At 42.0% G+C, this 22515-nt stretch overlaps 1 protein-coding gene across 1 annotated transcript; it reads left to right on the forward strand.

Annotated features, from left to right (window-relative positions):
* Nucleotides 1-975: 975 nt before the first annotated feature.
* On the forward strand, nucleotides 976-20354 carry LOC308373534 (uncharacterized protein). Its single transcript, XM_080849106.1, has 20 exons — nucleotides 976-1870; nucleotides 3650-3749; nucleotides 4002-4465; nucleotides 4731-4868; nucleotides 5196-5353; nucleotides 5919-5961; nucleotides 6384-6515; nucleotides 6738-6845; nucleotides 7968-8186; nucleotides 8853-8996; nucleotides 11006-11164; nucleotides 11392-11526; nucleotides 11876-12088; nucleotides 12521-12658; nucleotides 12859-12960; nucleotides 13070-13158; nucleotides 13331-14360; nucleotides 14557-16383; nucleotides 18090-18189; nucleotides 19358-20354. The coding sequence occupies exons 1-20, from the start codon at nucleotides 1178-1180 to the stop codon at nucleotides 19969-19971; spliced, it is 6606 nt and encodes a 2201-aa protein (XP_080705232.1). The 5' UTR covers nucleotides 976-1177; the 3' UTR covers nucleotides 19972-20354.
* Nucleotides 20355-22515: the final 2161 nt, after the last annotated feature.

The following is a 22515-nucleotide window of genomic DNA, read 5'->3' on the forward strand; positions in this document are numbered from 1 at the left end:
GACCTGTGTCATATCCATGAATGTATAAAGGCTTACTGAGTAAAATAACTAGTTGAGTATAAAATATATCTTAAGGTAAAATATAACTGGTATGTGGTAGACCTAGAATATAACTATGGGGGGGAATGACCACATCATAATGGTTATTATGGTAGTGGGCTTCAAAGGACAAGAATATGAGCCTTTGAACATCCCATTGATCCTGCCCAAGTGAGACATTGTTATTATGGAGAGGAGGAGCAGTTTGTCAAGCAAGGTAGATGTTTTCAGCCTCGTCCCAGTAGTCCCCACTCTGTAATGGCAGATAATTAGTTACATGGTGTGGAGTAAGTTTTACTTCTAGTGTCAGTTAGCAGCACCTCATCAGCTGACTGAGGGAAACACTGCTGCGAGGAAAAAGGCTCTCTGTTAATATAGGACTGAAAAACAATAATTAGGTTAATAGCTGAAGTAAGCATATGAACCAAACACAGAATAGTGTCAGTCCCAAGTTAAACAGAAGAGGATATGTATGCTCTCCATGTACCAGATACTTTCGATTGGCTCTATACGTAACCTCAAATAGTGTTTGAACTTCTTGTGGTAACCAAAAGATTTTAACTATCTCAACTCTAATTAAGAGAGCTCCTGTCTCCTCCTAATGTTCACTGGCTTGTAGCAGCCATATCCCATTAGTGATTTTAATTCCAGGCGCCTTTCTTTTCCCAGATATGCTTTTGAAATGAGAAATAATATTATTTAGCTAAACTGCCCCACTAGAGCCTGTATTGTACTTTATATCAAAGTTTTACATAAGTTCACGAATTGTTTAATTTCAGTCAATGTTAAATAAACAGTTAGCTAAATACTTGTATCAGGGTAAACGGATGTTACGTGTATAAGTGACCCCCTCCCCATTCTACGGAAGTACTCAGCTTGACACCACTTTCTGGCTTCTCTCAACAACATCCGGAATCGTCGAATGGAGTACTTAGTACAGAGGATTTATATGAAGTTATTTACGAGAAAAGCCCACTCATGTGAGGGAAGTGTCTTTTACTGATTGTGATGAAGTGTTAAACGGAGTTAAAGGAAAGTGTCCACAGCTAGTTCTCTGCAGTTGCTAGCTACGTTAGCTGTGCAGTGCTCTGGCTAGCTTGCTACGCTAGTCTGCTAACTAGGTAGCATCACATTTACCATGATGTCGCGGGGTCCTCGGGGTCCTCCTTTTGGTCCCAGATACCCAATGCATCCAGGAGAGCACATGCCGCCGGAGGGCCCTTGGATGGAGCATCCTTATCATGGTGGTCCCGATCCACACTTCATGCGCGGCCATCCACGAGGACCATGGATGGGGCCTATGGGACGAATGCCCCCTTCATATGGACCAGAGCCATGGCCAATGCACCCAGCGGATATGGATCCGATGGGTTATGGACCTATGGATGACCTTGGCTACGGTCCAGGTCCTGGTTTGCCGCACCCTTACGACATGGAGGGCCCACCGTTACCTGGTGGACATTACCCCCCTCTGGAGTATGACCACGGTCGGCCAATACCTTCTGATTATCCTCCTATGGATGGATATGGACCTCCTCCAGATCCACATTTCCGGCATCCGATGCCCCCAGTGCCGCCTATGGATGAGGCAGGGTACGGTCCAGTTCCTGGGTTACCAGAGCCTTACCCACCCATGCCTGGTAGACCTTTCCCCCCGCCAGAGTTTGATCACGGCCTACCACCGCCAATACACCCTGACTATCCCCCCCCAATGGACCCTAGCATTCCACCGCCCTCTGTTTTTGAATATGGTCATACTTTTGCGCCCAAGGCCCAGCACTTTGTACCCTTACATCCTTCTCCTCCAGTCAAAAATCTCCCAGTCGCCGAGGTAAGTTGTCTCCTGACAGGACTGATCTCATCGTTACTTTTTCCAGTTTTTGAATTATAGGCTAGATTTAAGTTATTGTCAATGTCCAGGTGGATAAGCTACTCGATTGTGAACTGTTAACACAGTAGTGAATTCAATGTTTACTTTCCACCCAATTGAAAGGTATGGGGGTGGGCAATTTTTGAGTGGGCTGCATAGTGGAATTATAACGCTAAGCAACTGCACGGACCAACCAAAATGCCTTTCCTGTAACACACTGACCTGGTCAGCACACACAGCTCACCCATGTATGCCTTGTAGAACTGAAAGATCGTGAGTTACAGTATGTGGGCAGCTTATGTTTTGTAGGTGTCAAAGGAGGCCTTGGGTTTTTGAAACACTGGGTCGAGTAAAGTAAGCCTCTCACTTGCCATCCTGTTGCCTGTGTGAGACTGTGTGGTTGGGTGTGTGTATGTGCGAAGGTGTGTGTGCGCAGTCTGTTGCTCCTGTATCTTGTTCCTTGTATCTCGTTTCTTACTTCGACATGCAAGATGAGCAGGTGGACCTGGGTGATGTTACTGTGGGCCGTGTGAGTAAGTCTTTGTTCGAGATGTGACCGTCTCTTCAGGACAACAGTACACATCTGTAAATAACCTTCTGAAACTGGTCCCAACCCTGACGTTAGCAACACAGCACTTTTTCTCTAAAAATCACCAGCACTGCTCCAGCCCCTAAATCCACAATAATAATAATAATAATAATAATAATAATAATAATAATAATAATAATAAAGCTTTATTTGTATAGCACCTTTCATACAAAAAATGCAACTCAAAGTGCTTTACATAGAGACAGAATCAGGAGCATTCACAAAATGAAAGAATCCAAAACAAGCAGTAACATTTCACACATTTCAAATATGTAAAGATTTAAAACATCTAAAACAATCAGGGGCACATCACACAATAAAATATATAAAAGATAAAAATAATAAAAGAGAAAAAAAAAGATATAAGAGATATAAAATAAATACAAAATAAATATAAAATGATTTAAAAGATAAACACAACCAGGTCTTGCTAAATGCTCTCATATATAAAAATGTTTTCAGGTGTTTTTTAAAGAAACCCACTGAGCTTGCCTGCTTCACGTACAAAGGTAGGGTGTTCCATAGCTTTGGTGCATAATAGGCAAAGGCAGCTTCTCCGCTTTGCTTGTGGAGTACTTTGGGTACAGCTAACATATTGGCATTTGTAGATCTAAGGTTCCTTTGTGTATGATAGGGTTTTAAAAGCTCAGAGATGTATGAAGGTGCTATTCCATTTAGAGCCTTATAAGTAATTAACATGACCTTAAAATCAATTCTGTAGGAGACAGGGAGCCAGTGCAGTTCAGCCAACACAGGGGTGATGTGCTCCCTCTTCTTGGTCTTTGTTAAAAGTCTAGCAGCAGAATTCTGTATGAGTTGTAATTTCTTGATATGTTTTTTTGGAAGACCAGTAAATAAAGCGTTGCAGTAGTCTAACCTACTGGTGATAAAAGCATGGATTAACAAGACATCAGTTGGGTTATAGGCTTCATACCATCTGCCCATTCACACCCACACCCTTTAATATAAAGTAGTGTCTACACAACACATATGCTCAACACTTGTGTTATGAGAATTCACTGCAGTGTCCTAACAAGGATGCAGGTCCTGATTGATCTCGTCTTCAGTCTTGTGTTGTTATCTGGTAATCTGGAGGGGAGAGCAGCTCTTGGATGTAGCATGCGTGTAATGAATATTCTTGAAATGTGCAGGTGGTGAAGGAACGAGAAAAATTGAGGAAGCAGATGGATGCATACAAGAAGAGGGAAGTTGAGCTTGTGAAGGACGTGCACAACTTACGCAAGCAGCAAGGTACAAACTCATAGTAACACATCTAAAACTATTCTGTTTTTATCTTATTATATTTCCTACCTGTTTAGGACTCTCGCTTATCACATAACCCCCTCCTACATGGTTGTCTATCTCCCCCTCCCTCGCACACACTCTGTCTACTCTGTCTACTCTGTCTGCTCTGTCTGCTCTCTCTCTCTCTCTCTCTCTCTCTCTCTCTCTCTCTCTCTCTCTCTCTCTCTCTCTCTCACACACTCTCTCTCATTACCACAGCTGTGCTCCTGAAGAAGGAGAAGAAGAGGAATAAGAAAAAGACTCCTGAAGAGAAGGACATCCCTAAGGACCCCCACCTGACTGTATCGACCATCAAGGTCGAGATGGCAGAGTCTAAGTTGACATCCCTGAGGAAGGAGATCGATGCCCTAGCGACCAGGATGTCCGAGTTGGACGACGTGGGCCTCACCTTGGGCATCCCTCCCCTGCCCCCACCACCTCCATCAGCCTCCCTTCATCTGGAGGACCAACCCCTGCAGATGGCGAAGGTGGCGCCGGCCAAGAAGAAGCAGAAAAAGAAGGCCAGCACCTCGGCCACGGCAACTGACACGGCTACCTGCAGCTCCAACACCGCCCCCACGTCAACAACGACCCCAACCGCCTCCCCAGCCGCCTCGGCTACTTCAACAACCACCCCAACCATCCCCTCTTCTGACTCCACTGCCACCTCCTCCACCACCAAGGTACAGTAATTGGAGAGTAATGTGTGTAGCAGGGACGGTATATGTCATCAGTTCACTCTGTTTCAATGGGGTTGGCAAGATTTATTTTTAACAAGAATTTTAAATGTGATATCAAGAAAGACATGTCTATTGACATGCATAGCATTTCAAATAGGCTTAGCTGTCTCACTAGATTACAATCAAATCTCCAATATAGATAGCACATCCAACCTTGTCATCATTTCATCTTAACCTTGAGGATGTGTATTTTCCTCCACTGTCCCAGGATTCAGGTGAATCTGAGACAACCATTATTTCGGAGACAGCTCCTGCAGAGACCCCCCTGGAAGAGCAGACCGCCAGCCAGGAGAAAGGGCCAGACAGCCTGCAAGCATCCTCCCCCATCGCTGCCTCTGCCACCAAGGTAACCAAGCAAAAAAGGTGTATTAAAGTTACAGTTAAAGTATCTGACTTCCCTGAGGTTGTCCTTAAATCAGTAAAACAATCTTGATTGTTTAAATACTCAGTCACTGTTATGAATTGCTTGTGGTTTCTATGGGGAGGATGTTTTCATTGTGGGATTGCCATTTGTTCCAGATAATTAGTTTGACAACCTTCGATTTTCACTTGACATGGCTACTGTGAGCTATGCTTTCTTGTTTGAATAAAAGCATGCCTTTTCAGAGCAGTCGGGATTGGATGTTGCTCTCCTGCCTAAGTTTGACAGTGTTCTTCCTCGGTCTTGTTAAAGGATGGTGACCCATCAAGCAGCGGTTCTTCCAGTCAGCCGGACCCAATAGCACAGGCACCTGAGAAGAAGACCCCCCTACCCCAGAATAAAGCTTCCAAACCAATGACAAGGTTCATGCTTCCAAAGAGGCCCAAACCTGCTCCAATGTTCCCTGCCAAGTAAGAGAAAGCTGCTTAGTCCAACAGACTATTAGTTACACGGATTCTTACACAACTACACTATTACTCCGGTTTTTTACACAACTTCACTATTAGTTACACGTTTTTTTACACAACTTCACTATTAGTTACACGGCTTCTTACACAACTTCAGTATTAGTTACACGGCTTCTTACACAACTTCACTATTAGTTACACGGTTTCTTACACAACTTCACTATTAGTTACACGGTTTCTTACACAACTTCACTATTAGTTACATGGTTTCTTACACAACTTCACTATTACTCTGTTTTTTTTTTACACAACTTCACTATTAGTTACACGGTTTCTTGCACAATTTCACTAATATTTACACGGTTTCTTACACAACTTCACTAATAGTTAGACGGTTTCTTACACAACCTCAATATTAGTTACAAGTTTTTTTTACACACTTTCCATATTAGTTACACGGTTCCTTCCACAACTTCATTGTTAGTTACACTGTTTCTTACACAACTTCATTGTTAGTTACACTGTTTCTAACACATGATGTGTGTTATATGACTGATGTGTTTTGTAGACCTCCAGCTGGACGTAAAATGGGTGTCATCATATCTGTTGGGGTGAGTATCGCTTAACACCTTTAAGGAAATCTTACCTGTGGGAATTGATCTGTACCAAGCCATCTCAAGTGGTCTCACTTGTCTCAGTTAAAATGTGAATCCTCAGGCTTTTAATTAACATTCCCAGTTTTTAAATCTACATTCCCAGTTTATGAATCTGATGTTTTACAGTTTTGAGGTTAAGAAGAAGGGTGGTTTAACTGGGTGACATTTGTACATGTTTGTTCAGCTTCTAATTTGTGTGCTCTCAGGAATCATAAAAGGATCGTAAACTATACTTTTTAGTGTCTGCAGCAGTTTTAGTAGTTGTTGTACAAGAATAAGCAGCTGTTATAGTATGACTATTCATATTAGTGCATGTAGTTATTAATTAAAGGATAGGACTCTGTCAGCAGTGGCTCATAATTGTGTGTCTCTGTTAGGAAAAGGACCTTGGTGTCATTGAACGGGTCGACGACAAAAAGACGTTTCCCTTCCAAATGAGTGCTTTTGTGGGAATACCTGCTAACCTGGTCGTTGGAGTGAAAGTGCACTTCACTGTCTGCAAGACTGAGGTAGGCTGGTCAAGTGTGCCACTTAGCCAATACTCAATACATTGATTGCTGCCTATTTCGCTCAAGATATGTTGCGAATCGTGTAAAAAAACACCAAGCGGTTAACAAGGTTAAACACTAGTTTTCTTCTTTAAGCTAGGCTTTTATGAACGAGTTTTTTGCGGAAGTTCTCATTCAGCTATGATGATCATTGCTGTGCCCTATCTGATGTTGGTGCTTCAGGAAAACGAGGATTGCGCGACAGACGTGAACGTCCCGTCCGGAGGCACGGAGGAGGTGCACAGTGAAGTGTTCCTCGGCGTCATCACCAAAAGCATAAAAAATGCACAGGTGAGATCCACCGCCAAATGTTCACCAGCCTGAAATTCAGCTGTAGGGACAAAATGTACAAACTGCCAAATTGATTTGTTCCCACTTCCAGCATCACGCCTATGAGAATGTAAGTGCTTTTGAAGTGCTTTTTTTTGCCTTGTATATTTATTTCATTGTGGTGCATATATTACCCTCTTCCTGACGTAGACTTTATAAGTAAAATATTTAAGGCCCTATGATTTCTGTGCTGCAGAAAATGCGGACAGAATCATGAAATGCAGTTGGGAAAAACGGAAATCACAGTTAAATGCAGAATTGTGCAGAATTAGACAGAATTGGACATTTTCGAATAAAGTTACGGGAGGAATATACATTCGATAGTATTATAGACAACATTTTGTGTCACATTCATGTCAAAGAGGTTGTCAGGGACAGCTATCCAAGTTAATGAAACGCCAATTTGGTAAATCTCATTATATTAACCTCTCACGTTGGTTGCTTATAAAATACAGAAGTGTTGTTAAACTGATGCATCCCAATGCATTGTGAACTGAACAGAAGATTGTCACTTGTTGTAGACTGACACAGGACACTAAAACTGGCCATTGGGGCAGCGTCTGAATATTCTCAGAATAACCATACTTATGAACACGAGACTATCATTGCATCCTATGCACTAAAGACTTACATAGATAAGACTATTATAACACAGGGGGCGTACAGACTCGGTACACCTCTTATAACCAGAAACTAGAAGGAACCATACATTTGTTCATATGTTCATTCTATAGAATTAAATAGAAAATTATAGTAAATTAAACTATATCTGTAGTCTTCATTGTAAAAGCATTGCTACCCTACACTCCCTACCCTATTACAGTATAGATCCATCACCTAGACAGATGTAAAAACATTGTAAAAGCACAGTAACCTATGTCCTGAGAACATTTTTTGATTGATTGGATAATTTGATGTTAATCAGAGTCTAGCAAAAAGAGGCCCTAATGTATTGGTATAGGTAATAGTTAGAACAAACTGCACTTTCATTTAACTTGGTAAGATGTCTTGGCCAGCATGTCACAGAAATTAAAATGTAAGTGTGATATAAAATCAGATTTATTTGTTTGTTTGTTTGTTTAGTTGAAAAACAAGATGAAGCAGCTGAGGCTGGAGGCATCCATCTACGGCCAGGCAATGGAGCTTCCTTTCACGGAGGGTGACTGCGCCGTCACGCTGCTCACCAACGACCTCGTCACCTTCCAGGTGATCACCAGCATCGTCACCAAAAGCATGAGGGCTTCTAACATCCGGCCACAGGTTCCCGATACCTTCCGGATCACCAGCGAAAAACGAGTCGTGGTAAGGCCCTATCTGAAGTGAAACTGATAACATGAAGAAAAGAAAAAGCTTTCTTTGCGTTAGTTATGACTGCACTGCAGCCAGTGAAAATGGGTTGGCACACATTTTCCATGTTAAAGATTTCACTGAGGGAAAGAAGGAAGGAAATAAAGTTAATTTTGCATATTTGTAACTGGGTCTGATACAGCCACAGACACCTTTCTCTACATCCAAGTTGAAATGAGCTATTGGGCAGACAGCAGGAAATCCTTATTAGCCATGGCAACGGCAAAGGGGAGAAGAAATCCAGTTTCAGGAGAGAAAGTAAAGTCAAAAAATCATCTAAACAATCAGTTAACTTGGAGATGTATTCCTCAGAAAGGCAGAGAAAGAGTTGAGACCTTTTGTAGAATTTCCGTTTATCTCCAGAGGGTGTCATCGCAAACACTAGACTTTACTCTATAACACCACAGCAACACGGCGTTATCATCATTAGAAATTACAAAGGGAATCCTGAATCAAAAGCCAGTCTTACAAAGGGAGAAGATAATTGTTTCTCTATTACTGTTATTGACTATTGCCAACACAATTATTTCAATCTAACGTGTCAGAAAAGCCGGTTGAGACAGAAATAAAAACAAAGTTGAGGCCTTCCATCATTAGGCTCTCCCATCTTTCAAACGGCAGGGTGTGATAACAAGCTTGCAGAAGGGTCTTTGCTGCATAACATCAGAACAGTGCGGGGATCTCTGTCTCTACACGGACAGCAATGAGAACCTGGATCAGGAGGAGTGGGCCGTCTCCGACAGGGTCGAGTTCACCAGGAACACCGTGAGTAAACAACAGCCTGACCTCCTCTGTTTCGTCACTGTGCATTATGATTGTGTATGTGTTGCATCTTTTGGTGGGGTGTGTCAAACCTATATAATATAATAATATAAATGTATAAATAACACAAATCTTTCTAGTCTCCTCTCGTACTTAATAATCCCCAAAATAATTGCATCCACGTCATACAAGTAGCCTCATCACAGCTGTGAGTTAAACTGTAGGTTTGTGGTTTGGCTGAGAAGTAGAGCGAAACTATGCCTTTGAAGATGTTAGCTCTGTCAGGTACAGAGAAGAGAGCTCTCTACAAAATCACTGACTAAGGGAGACAGCCTGGTCATGATGTCAGAGCTTTTATAGGTTTACTGCAGATAAAATACCGCAGTTGTTGGTTGAGTCGTGGCCGTACTGTGAAGTCAGTATCTCTGTGACAGTGCAGGTCATGAGCTTGAGTTTCAGCTAACAGGGGGTTGTTTTTGTGAGTGGCACGCATCAGTAACACGCATGTCAAGTCACACAAGATGATTACAGTACCCACACACTAATCTGTACTTATGATTTTTGATGCTGATTTTTCTTTCATACAACCAGCTAAGCTTTATTGTATTGCTGCTAGGTGGAGTTTTTATGATATGGTTAGATGATACTCAGTACAGTTGTGATTGGATTTATTCCCTCAAAAGAGATGTAAATTAGATTGAAATTGTGTGTTTCACAAACTGAATTTCTGAGGTAAAATGTATCACTTGAGATAGGACTGTTTGTTTATATAGCGCCAACTACGGCCCATAAGCCTCGGTTACCTTTTAGCTACATTAGCCTTGTAGATCCTGTGCAAAACAAGACAAGCTTATCATGGACACCAAACATGTCTCTGATGATCGCCATCATTTTAGGTAAGTATCAAATTTGTGTAAATTTGATGTTTTACCAAGACATTCTTTAAAACCGCCATGTTTAGCCAGCGTTTAGTTACCAAAACGAAAGACAAGTGAGTTTTCCAAAAGCACAGATTTCTGACTTTGGTCTCCTCCATAGGTGTCGGGGTAAAGTGTTTTTTTTGGTCACAGTAGCTCTGGCAAACATTTTGTTTAAGTTCAAGTTATTTGCTTGAACTGCAGCTTTTGACTTGTAGTAAGGACCATAGTTTCTGGGTCGCTCTTTAATACTTAACTACCATCATTAATTGCAGCGGTTTGAAAGCGGTAAATTAGCATTTTCCGTGTTATGTGTCATAAGGCAGAAGTTATCCACATGGACAAGGAGAGTACTACCAAGCAAATACTAGGCAGGTATAGACAGGTAGACCTAGATAGACAAAGGAGAAAAGGACAGATAGGTATGGGCTGACATGTAGAGAGCTAGATAGATGGATACTTTATTAATCCCGAAGGAAATTTAGGATTTAGAGAGAATGATAAGACAGTCAACAGCTTAAGACAGACTGAATGATAGATCAAATTGTCAGCTGTTTACTGCAAAGGCTTACTTTCAAGATTATTTTAAGACAGCATCATTTTGATGTAACTTAGAGAATAATGAGGGAAGAGGTCATATTGGGGATGTTAACCGGTTGACTTGATTTTATCCAATTACTATGGTTTTTGACAAAAACTACTTGTCAAGGTTTTAAATGATGACTTTGTCTAACAGTTCACTATACATAGGTGGTAGAATAGACATTCAGAAAATGCTGGCTGGAGCTCTTAACAACCTGAATAAAACATTAAGACATTGACTTTGCAGTTGTTAGATGTCTCTCTTCTCTGGGCATCCTTTGCACTTAATGGATAATACTGGAGATTATATTTCACTCAAGCTTAAACTACATTTTGTATTGCAGAGAAAGTGAGAATATTGTTTAGTAAGCCAATAAAAGAACATAGCATTACTATCCACCATGCAAATGAAGCACTAGCATCCCTAACCATTAAAACTACATTACCCACTTTTCTTTCATGGGTTATTTATTACATCTTCATAACCTTTAAATGCGTCTTTATTTTCTGCAGATACAAGGTATAGACATGGCCATCAGAGTACGGAAGCTTCCAGAGGGTATGGAGTCATTTAATGACATTGTCCAAACCGAACTGGCCGAGGAAGAAAGTGATGAGGAAACTTCAGAAGAAGAAGAAGAAGAAGAAGAGGAGGAGGAGGTCGTCAACAATGTGGGTGAAAACTACACAGCTGGGATCTTGCTGATTAGATTGATACACCGATGTTGACATCCTAGTTCTGAAAACCTCCATTATATATTTTAATGCCTCTTGCAGTATTATCTTGTATAGAGTTTCAGCAGCAACATTGATTTATGCTATTTATTTGTTTGTTCCTTGGAGATCTGTGTAATGTCCTGTCCAGTCGTTAATAACATGCATACGACTTTCAATCTAAGGTTGTCCAGAGTGAGCCAGAGCCTTTACCAGACAGTGAGCCTGTCATCGAGGACGTTGGCACGGAGAGCTATGACGGAGTGGTGCTTAGGGTTCCTGCGAGAGGGAAGGATTCGGCTAAGACAGAAAAGACCACGGCAAGTAAAACGTGCCAGGCACCACTAACCTGAAGAGTTTGTCAGAAATGTCAATTCCTCCAGCCAGTTTGACCTTGATTAGCTATAATGAGCTATAATGCATGTATACAGCAGCCCCTCTCTTGATCTTTAATTTATACAGCAGTGCCTCTATCGTTCTTTCATTTATGTAATAGGGCCTCTTACGGTCTTTCATTTCACAGCTGTCTTAGAGTGTTCTGGGAAAATAATGGTTGTTATTTTTATCTAGTTTCAGTGTGTGACTATAGTGGTTCTGTTGATTAATTTTTCTTTCTCAAGTTTACAGTTATTTGTAACTCAGTCATAATATTGTGAAATTGTTTAGCAGGTTCTTGACCTTGGCAGTGTGAAGATCACTGTGAATGACGAGGAGAAAAAGCTGACCTTCAGGGCAGACGATGTGTTAATGAAGGCCACCATGTTAGTGGGGGATAAAGTTCAGTTGAACATATCCACAAACCCAAACACAAAGGGAGAGAGGGCTGTCAATGTGCAATTCCGCAAAGGCTCCTTCCGCATACTCACAGAGCAACGTAAAACAGTAAGTCTGATACACTCACCACAAGTGTGAGCTGAACATGAAGCAATTTGAGTGTTTCCATTAGCACTAAAGATGTTTTTAAACTTTGATTTCTTCTAGAGGGGAACTGCAAACAGTTTGACATCATAAATGTACACAATGTCAGACACAAGTAAAACTACATTCTTTCTTGTAAGAGAGTTGTAATACTCTTTTATTACAACTCTCAGTCAAAAGTAACTGTACAGTTTTGATTTGTAAAGTTCAAAAGAATGAACTGTAGCCACATTAATGACCTGTGTAGACTAATATTAACTATCAAACTGCCAGTACTTAATCCTTTGATGGCAAGCTACATTAGTTTCTATTTTGCAAACTACAGAGTAGATAAAGTCCCCTTTTTAAGGGAGAAGCCTTCGTCTTTCTCACTTACGCCATATGCTCGTCCGTCAGGGTGTTGTGATTGAGCTGGAGGAGTCACACGGATACATAAAATACCCACAAGACCCGAAGCTCTTCTTTGACCTCCGGGAGGTCATGGACGAAAATCCGCTTTCCTTATCCGATAAGGTGGAGTTCACTGTTATGCCGGTGAGTATTTCTGGGGGGGGGGGGGTGTTCATTCCATGCTGTGTTCATGTACGAGATGTATTTGTGTAGAAATAAGTTAAAACTGATCTTAACAAATGTATACTAAAGATTGAATAGATTTGGATGGTATTGGATCTGATCATCAAGGGCTTTCTGGAGGAACCAGAATTCAGTAACCAGATGTGTTTACATCTACTCAGAAAACAGCAGAAATTGGCAATCAAGCCATTCGGGTCAAGAAGGTTGTGGACCGAACATTCCCAGCTAAATTAGAGAACATGGTGGCGAGAAATAAAATGAAGGTAAATTATTTTGACACTTAATTGTCTATTGTGTAGTTCTTAAATTATTTTCTTAACAGCTGTATCTGCTCCTGTTGTTGACTTGTGTCCTGTAAAAATCTGAATGTAGAAAAAGATGACCATCAAAATCTCAAGCGAGCTCAAAGACCAAATTCGGAATGATGAAGTCAAACCTGATCCTGATGACTCAGACACTGTGTGAGTTTTTAGACATTAAAAATGTTTATATTCTTTGTGGGCATTTGTCTGTTGTTGACATCCAATACAAATACGGTGCTGTAAAGTTTTGTTGTTGTTGTTAGAATCCCGCTTTAACTTGATCATAGTTGGAATTCATACTGACGACTTTTACCACTTTATTGCGCTACAGAAAGACTGAAGTTTTGCCAGTGCGGGCGAAGCCAAACCCTAAGATTGTGATGCTCAGAAAGGAGGTGATCAAGACGGAAGCAGAGGAGGCCAAGCGGTCTAAGACGGAAGACGGGCCCAGCACCAACGAGAGTAGCGGCAGCCCCAAAGACGGCTGTCGCAGCCGTAGTCCTTCCGATGCAGACGCCAGCGGTCCTGGCCTGCGTCACAACAGCCAGAGCCGAGACCAGGACAAGGGTGATGGTCCAAACAAAAGCCAGAGCCTACAAAGTTCCACTAAAGAGGAGAGAAAGGAAGGGAGTAAGGAGCGGCAAGAGAAGAACATGAGAAGCCGCAGCAGAAGCAGAGAGCGTTCCTACCGATACCCACCGCACATCAGACCAACGGAGAGAAGCCGAGACAGAGAGAGGGACTGGGACAGAAACAGAGAAAGAGGGAGGGACAGGGACAGAGAAAGAGAGAGGGACAAGGACAGGGACAGAGAAAGGGAGAGGGATAGAGAAAGAGAGAGGGAAAGAGACCGAGATAGGGATAGGAGCACCTACCAGAGGACGAGTCACAGCCCAGCGCATATGGATATGAGGTACTGGAAAGGGAGCGGCAGTGGCAGTGGGCAGCGTTCTCTCAGGAGGCGCAGCAGAAGCAGGAGTCCTAGCAGAGACGGCTCAAGCTCCCGGCCGTATTACAGGGAGCAGCCAGGTTCAGAGGCACATGGAAAGAGCACTTACGGACCCCCAAAGCCTCACGTCGTGGACGAGGAACTGGTGAAAAAGCAAAAGGAGCTGGAAGCACTCAATGAGTTGATCGCTCGAAGGAGAGCAATCATAGGCTTGGAAGAGACACCTAAAGCACCTGCTGTGGAGCCGAAGGAACGCCTTGGCTGGGGTTCAGAGCCCCTGGCATCAGATGAGGAGGAGACTTTGGAGTGGTTGCCTCAAAACAGTGCAAGGCGTCAAGCCTTGGCCAAACCAATCAAGTCCATTCTGAAGAAACCCAAGGAGTCCTTCCCTGGACCGGCCTCTTCACCCCAGGTCACCTAATAATATGACACTATTTATAATACAATAACACTTTTATAATAACTTATGATCAAAGTTTTACTTTAATGTGTCCTACATTTTTTTTTAAACAGAATTTGTCAGTAGCATGTGTAGTAGCATTTGTCATTCATTTTTGGTGAAGATCTTAAAAGTAACAGGTTTTCTTGTTCCCTTTTCTTTGTTGTAGACTCAAAGCATTGAACCTGCCGCCAAACCATCAGTTTCACAGTACTATTCTGACCCGACCCACCCAACGCCTGCACCCTCAGGTCACCTCCAGGACCTGGCTCCTGGGGGTGCATCGAGTGGGGATCACTCAGGCCAAACATTGTCATACCAGGGAGAAAGGTCTTACCGCGACCCAGACCCCTACAGTCACCGCTCTGTTCCTGGTCATTCTCAAGGTCATCACAACCCCTCACCTCCCTCCTCTGGCAATGGTCAGCGCCCTCCTCCCGAGCATTTGTTTAGCCCATCGCAGACCTCCCAATCGCTTCCGGGTCAACATCAGGCAGCAGAGCCACAGGGCAGCGGGGCTACACAGATGCAGCGTTTCCTCAGCCTGCTCAACAAGGGAGTGGATGTCAACCAGCTCTCCACACTGATCAAGGAGTCAATTGGGAAGAGCACCGCCAGTAGTACAACTACGCCACCAGCAAGGGAAGGGATGTTCAAAGGTGACCAATATGATCCCTTTAAAGCTGAAGAAGAGCAAGACTACAAAGGGAGGCGAGATTCTGGAGAGGGGACAAGCCGGGATGACCTGCTGCCCCATGAAAGAGCTGTGGAGGACGGCAGTGGCTTTTCCCGAATTCTTGGCATGAGTCATGAGCCACATGAGCATGACCAGTTGCTGAGGCAGAGTGTAAAGGAGGATCATTTTCTTTATGGCAGCGCAGAAGCAGAGGGGAATTCCAACCAGCATGACCACCGACCTGAACGACAGGAAACATCAGTGCCAACTGGCCATTACAAAGAAAACCCAAAGTCAACCCTGACTAAAGATGAGCAGAAGCCGTCAACCGCAGGCAAAGAAGAAGAAAAGGAGCAGTACTTTGACAAAGTCCAGAGCCTTCTCAAGGCTATAGGTTTAAACCTCAACTCCTCCGAGGTCACCCAGCTCACAGACAGGATGAAAGAGCGGCTTTACGGCACCAAGACCAGAGAAGCCTCATCAGAGTCCAAACGAAGGGAGCATTCTACAAGTCGACACCGTAGTCGACCTCACTCGACAGACTCCCGTGATTCCGTGCAGTCAGCACCGTCGGTCAAGAGAGCTCGTCAGGAAGAGCACAGGAGCCAGTCAAGCCACTCGAGACATAGCAGTGAATATGATCCGGAGGACATCAAGAAAGGCAATACTGAGCCTGGAGTTACGACAGAACATAGTAGATACACACCAGAATCCTCCGTTCAGAAATACGATCCCTATTCGTATTCACAAGATTTCACAAAACATACACCTGAACCTGTTCCTCCTGCGGCTACGTCCAGTGCTCCCCATGCCTCATCCGGTTCATCATATCCTCAGTCTGCCACAAACCCCAGCTACCCCTACCCTTACCCCTACCCCTACCCTGACAACGCTTACTCAACCCCTAACTACCCCCCTCCCTCTTATTCTTCACCTTATCCTGTCGCTCATCCGAGCTACCCTCCATCCTCAGCAAGAGACTACAACCCGTTTGTTTATCCGGCTGGAGCCTCGTATGCACCCGCACCCCAGGGTGTCCCAGCTTCTTCTGCTTCCTATTCAGGAAGTGCTTACCCCTTGAACCCGGGAGGAAGTGATCCTTATACCCCCCTTCAACCCTCAGGGAGCTCCTCATACACCCTTCAAGAGCCCCAAAAGGTGAACCAGGGTGATTCAAACTCTGGTCGATGCCTTACAGTTATTGAGCCAGTCACTAGTCTTCCTGAAAAAGCTCAAACCATAAGCACCTTAGCACAAGTCCAGACAAAACCGGTTTCCGGGTTGACAGAGGAAGACCTAGAAGCAAGACAGAGAGAAAAGGTAGGTTCATTTTCTTCCTTTTGATTAGATTCCGTTTATGTTCTCAGGGAACCTTAACATTACAGTATTTTACCCGCCAGTGCGCAATACAAGATACAATAGCAGGAAATACCACTAAACCGTTCATGCTATTTTGAAAATGTGTTTCTGAAGGCAGGGCATGGGAGAACTGTGGGATCCTGGGACCATAAGGCTAGCAACAAACATCAGCTAGTCATGTTTAGGTTAGCCAAAGGACAGCTCGTTCGCTAGATTTATTGCCACAGTTGCACTAAACTGTAAGGCTACGGAACAGAACTTGCTATTTGGCACTTACCCCACCTTACACATCTGCTACACAACAGACACCCCCACACATTTACTGGTTTAAAACTAGTTGTATTGTCACCATGTGTTGAATTTCTGAAGCCAGTAAATGATTTAGCTATATGCCCATTGCATGGCATTGAAACGATACATCTTAATAAGCTAGCTACAATACTCTTCCAGAGTAACAAAACTAGATAGCTATATTATGGGACACAGAATATCCTAATTATGTGAGCATTGATCATGTTAGCATTTCTATGTAAATAATGAGGAAGCAGCCATTCAGAAAATAGCTTGCATAGTACTTGACTAACAAACAATGTATTGAGCGTTGTCGATGTATTGAGTTAACTTGCTCAGTGCTAATAAGATTGCTCAGTGAGAATAGCTAACATGTGCTAGTTAGTTTAGTTTGGAATATGGTTAATAGCTAAATATGAATTGTAATTCAGCTAGCTAGGTAGCCAGGAGTAGTTTGCAATCAAGAGCACAAAGTTTCACACAAGAAGCTTCAACAGTATCAGTTATAAGAGATGTGAGTGAAAGTGAAACAGCGGTTTCCAGCTTGTAACCGCAACTACTCAGAACTCTTACAAAGGACCACTGATGACAATGAATTGTGCCTGGCCCAAGCACTTGGCATATAAAGGAAAACTTAAGGCCTTATTTTAGATGTTTTTGGATCCAAATGTCTGCATTGTATAGCCATTTTGTGGTTGCCAGTTTTAGCGTTTTCTAACTCAACACTGGACCGATTTAGATCGTTTTGTCCCTAATAGAAATGTTTGACCCAAATATATCTAAAAATGAAAAATTGAAAAATCCCATAATGTGACTGAATATTCTCTGACAAAGAAGTAGCTAAAAAGAGGTAAGGGAATGTCAACAAGCTACATTAGCTAAATCTGACACTTATTAAGAGACTGACAAATTCTCAGTACTTTTTAAGACTTCAGTATTCATAGTTTTTTTTACTCAAACGCTCCAGGCAGCTATGAAAAGAGTCTTCTTCCTCCTGCTTTTAATTTGTCCACCACTATGTGGTGATACAGCCAAATTAAGGTTATAATGCATGACTAGATATCATGGCTAAGCAGGTAAATGATTATCTGTTTAAATGCATTCACTGATTACTCTTACTATTGGTCTTAGAATAAATACTAACCTTGTAACGTTGCCTTTGGAACTCAGTGAATGGAAGTATTACATTTAAGATAATGTTGTTAGTCAATTATGGGTATTGTCGGCATCATGAGGATAGGGTTTGCAGTAACACCACAGATTTAGAATACTATTTAACCCTTCAAGGGTTGGCGAGCCAGGGAGGGTATGTAAGGTTTCTGTCCCTTCCTCAGTGCAGTTGTGAGCTGTATCTCCACATTTGTTTTGCTGTGCAGCTGGAGCAGTTCAACCGCAGGATGAAGGAGAAGAATGAGAAGCACATGGAAGCTATGAGAAACTCTAGGAGGACCGCAAGGAAAAACCAGGAGCCTCCGGGTATGCATATGTTTAAGGGAGGGGTTAACATGCTTACCACCCATTTCTAGCCTAAAGCATACTTCACAGCATGACAGACCTTGGCACAGTGCAATTTTTAGAAACAAGCTGTTAGCCTGCATAGTAAAATGCATCAGCTAGATGTCAAGTTGGTAAAAAAAAAAATAGAAAAGTTTACATGTATAAAGGTACACTAGTGTTGGTGGAGTACTGAACCAACTAACATGGTGAAGGCTTTCTTAGTATCTGTTCAGAGGTGAAATTCAGAGAGCATTTAAGCCATGTAGTCTACAGTATAATTGTATTCACAAATGTATTCAGTGCAGGAAGGACACAACGGACCAAATTGACAATCATACAGACAAATAAGTAAATAGGCCTATTAAATTTCATTAATTATTGCTAACATGTTGCTTGTAAATCGTTTAGTCCTTCTTGTGGGGACTTTGTACTTAAGAAAAGTAGCTATAACAATGTAACAATTTTCTATTTGTCATTGTTTTGTTGCATTGTGTGTCAAAATAAGAAAATTAAGTAAATTAGTTATTGCGAGTTAGCCATTTTCACTTAGCACTAGCCAGTCAACTAGCTTGGCAGTCAGTGCTAGACAGCTTTTTTTATGCTCAAGACATCTGGACTGAGCTGCAGACAGGAATATATAGGGTACACAGTTTTATTTGATTTTTTTTTTAAAGGTCATTGCAGGTTTGTCTAGTTAAATCCCTACCTTTCACATCAGTGTCAATAACTACCTAGTTATTATAAAGACAGCATCTCTGCGTTCTTAAAATGTTAAAATGTTTTAAAATGAAACTAATTTCAGGCAAGCACATTATATTACATTCCTCATTTAAAAGTAGTTGTAAAACAAGCTGTACAAGCAAATTTGCTAGTTTCTTAGTTTCTAACTGGGACTACGTGTTGCCAGGAAAGACCATGTTGATGTGAAACTGCATGCTGTAACCCAGTGATAAAGTGTTGGTGTTGGTGCACATCAGATTTTCTTTCAGTTTTGCCTAGCAAAAAAAAACGTTCAGACTGGAATGCAATAAGGAGAAATGGTGTGATATTTATTGGACTAAGCCACCTGCAGTAGAGGAGTGGAATTGCACATTATTAACACTGTAGACATGATCCGAGGCTAACAATCTACTGTCGTTTCCAACAGCAACTGTTGCCGTCACAGAGATGAAAAATGTGTGGATCTTCGGTCACTCTCTTGTGGACTGGGCTGAGAAAAGGGCCAAGTCTCCAGAGTTTGGCATGCAGCTGGGCATGGATCCCAACAGCGTGCGAGTTTGGTGGAAGGGAGTGCAGGGCATGACTTGGGACCAGCTTGTACCCCAGCTGCACCAGCTCAAACTGACCTGGCCCAATCCAGACCTGCTCCTCATCCACCTGGGAGGCAACGACATCAACAAGAGCACCGCAGAAGATCTGCTGAGCGCCATCAAGAGGGACCTGACGTCTATTCACAGCATCTTTACACGGTGTAGGATAGTATGGTCTGACATCCTGCCAAGGCGCTTTTGGAAAGATGGCAGTGGTATTATAGAGGACGTTGATGGTTCAGTCAACGCACTATGCGGTACTATCAATCGCAGGGTGCACTCTATTGTAGCCGAACTGGGGGGGTCAGCAGTTACTCATGAAAGCATAGGATCTGGCCTTTATCGTCCCAATGGTATCCACCTCTCAAAGAGAGGCATTGATACCTTCAATCTCAACCTGCAAGACTACCTGGAGAAATGGGAGAGTGAGATGAGTCAGGGCACACACTAGGGTGTGAAAGTCAGTTGAGTTAGAAAAGATGATGAAGATGAAGTTATGAATTGTTTAGTCTTGATTGTAATCTTAGTTTCTGTAGCCTTTTTTTTAGTCCTCACCTATGCTGTATTTGAAGTACATGACATTTAAATGTATTTTGTGGAATAGACGTTATTATTCACAATCTGAATGTGAAAATTAGGTGGATTACAGTTGACACCGTCTCAGTTATGGGATTTTATTTTGACATGAACAAATTCACTTTAAAAATAAAACAAGAAATTATCTGTTTGGATGGTCTTTTGTACAGGTTGGTAGGATTTTGTTTGATGAAGTTGAAATGCATTACTGTACACATTCCATCTGTGAAGGCATCCAAGCAATTTCAGTCATTATTTCATTGTAGAAATCTGACTGCAACAGATTGTGAACTGCTCGAAAGTGTGAGATGTGAAGACGTGGTGTGTTAGGGCAAGGGCTAAATCTCTCTTCCTTAAAGTCTTCTGTAAAACCTGCTTATAATATTACTTTTCAAAAAGCCTTCATTACATTCAGACCAGCATTCATTATGTATCTGGAAGCAGTGATGCTTCAGTCCTCGGGTTGAGCTAGTTAACAAAAATGTGTCTACAAGTGTTGCACAATCAGCTTTCACAACGAATTTTGAACAGTACAAATTTGTACAGTTCAAATAGCAGGATTTCTCTTTTGGGCATGATATGGATATTGCATATACAACATGGGCTAATAGTAGAAAGGGGTTTGAGTGAAAAGTATTGATGGAACCGCATATTGATGTTATCCTGTTCTGATTGGTTGTATGGTGGTTCATACAGATACAAAATAATGCTACACTTTTTTCATGTCTCATATATTATATCTTATAATATTTTTGGTTTTATCAGTATTGTAATTCCTAGTTTTGAACAAGTATATTGTAGAAGTATATTGTTGTTTATTCAGCATCTTCTTTGATCCTCCCTTATCCTGTTTGGCCAGGTTTTTATCTCACTAGGGCCCTCTGTGTAGTTGTAGCAATCCAGGTTTTGTTGAATTGTTCTTTCCTTCAGGATATTTCCTGGTACTCCTAAAGTCTACTGATTACTGATACCACACTGCAGATAAGAGGACTGCAGCAATCAACAACACCGTGCCTTAAAACTATGTGTGCCTAGAATTAATGTTTTATGTCGCAATCTTTTTATATTGTCCAAAATCACAGAACTTGTTTCTTCTGCAAGATCTCTCTTCGTCTGTTCAATACTTTCAAAAGAATGGTTAATGTTGGCACTCCGTTGAGCAAAAGTGATGGATGTGTTTTTTCTACAGCGATGCATGTTATTTAGTCTAGCAAGTCGTTGTATGATGTTTATTATAATGACACTCACCTTTAGGGGAGAGGTATGGTAATCCGTATACTGACCTTTCCTTGCCTCCTATCATTGTATGAAATAATGTAAATCTTTTTCCAAGGGTTTCTTTTGAACTCTCTGCACATTACCACCTCTCTCTTGACCAGGCGATAATGCAGACACCATAGATATCTCTTGACCAGGTGCTAATGCAGACACCATAGATATCTCTTGACCAGGTGCTAATGCAGACACCATAGATATATCTTGAAGGAACACACGTGAATGCTTTTCTTGTTTCTACCAGTTTTTTAGTGTTGCATACTAACAGGTCCAGTTTGCTACTTTCTAACTTGTATATATATTTAATATATGTGAAACTGTACAGTTCATGTCGGTTCCTTATCTAAGGGTGTTAGCTTTGGGCTGGAAAAGGGGAAATGTATGCTTTAGCTTGGCACTTAGGAAGTGATAAAGAGCCTGACATTCACGTGTAAAGGGCACAGTGAAGGGAAAGGGTTCCATCATTTGTCTCTGCTTCTGCTTTCAGGGAGCAGCCATCTTTCTTATCAGCAACCTTGTCCCCTCTGTGAGCTGCCACCACCACTGTTTGATTTCTTGAATAATGCAGGTAAAGTCAGTCATGAAATGTACTATTAAACCAAGAAATGTGTTTAGCCTGTGACATAAACAGTGTGGACCTCGGGTTTGATTCCAGAGTACACAACCTGAGAAGTGTGTTTCCTCAAAGGTAAGTTGCTTTGAAACAAAGCGTTTGAATGATTTAATGTTATGTGGTATAGTGTTCAAGGCAGTGGTTCCCATAGTGTGGTGCAGATGGGCTGATGATTTAAATAATATGGTCAGGACTTACTGTTTAGCCTTTAGGTGAGTAGGTAGAGCTAGCCCAATGATTAATACAATGGACAACCGGTTAAAAAAAAATGGAGCGATACAAGCACTCTTACCAAATACAATTTTAAAAATGTCTAACTGATCAAACATTAAGAGGTACAATATGTAGGATTTAGTGGCATCTAGTGGTGAGGCAACAAATTACAACCAACTGAATACCTCTCCCTTTCCAAGCATGTATGAGAAGGTACAGGTGCCATAATAACGCAAATGACCCTCAGGTGCCAGTGTTTTAGTTTATCCATTCTGGGCTTCTGTAAAAACATGGTGGACAAGCACCCGCTCCCTTTGT

The sequence above is a fragment of the Sprattus sprattus genome (assembly GCF_963457725.1).
Source record: "Sprattus sprattus genome assembly, chromosome: 12".
NCBI lineage: Eukaryota > Metazoa > Chordata > Actinopteri > Clupeiformes > Clupeidae > Sprattus > Sprattus sprattus.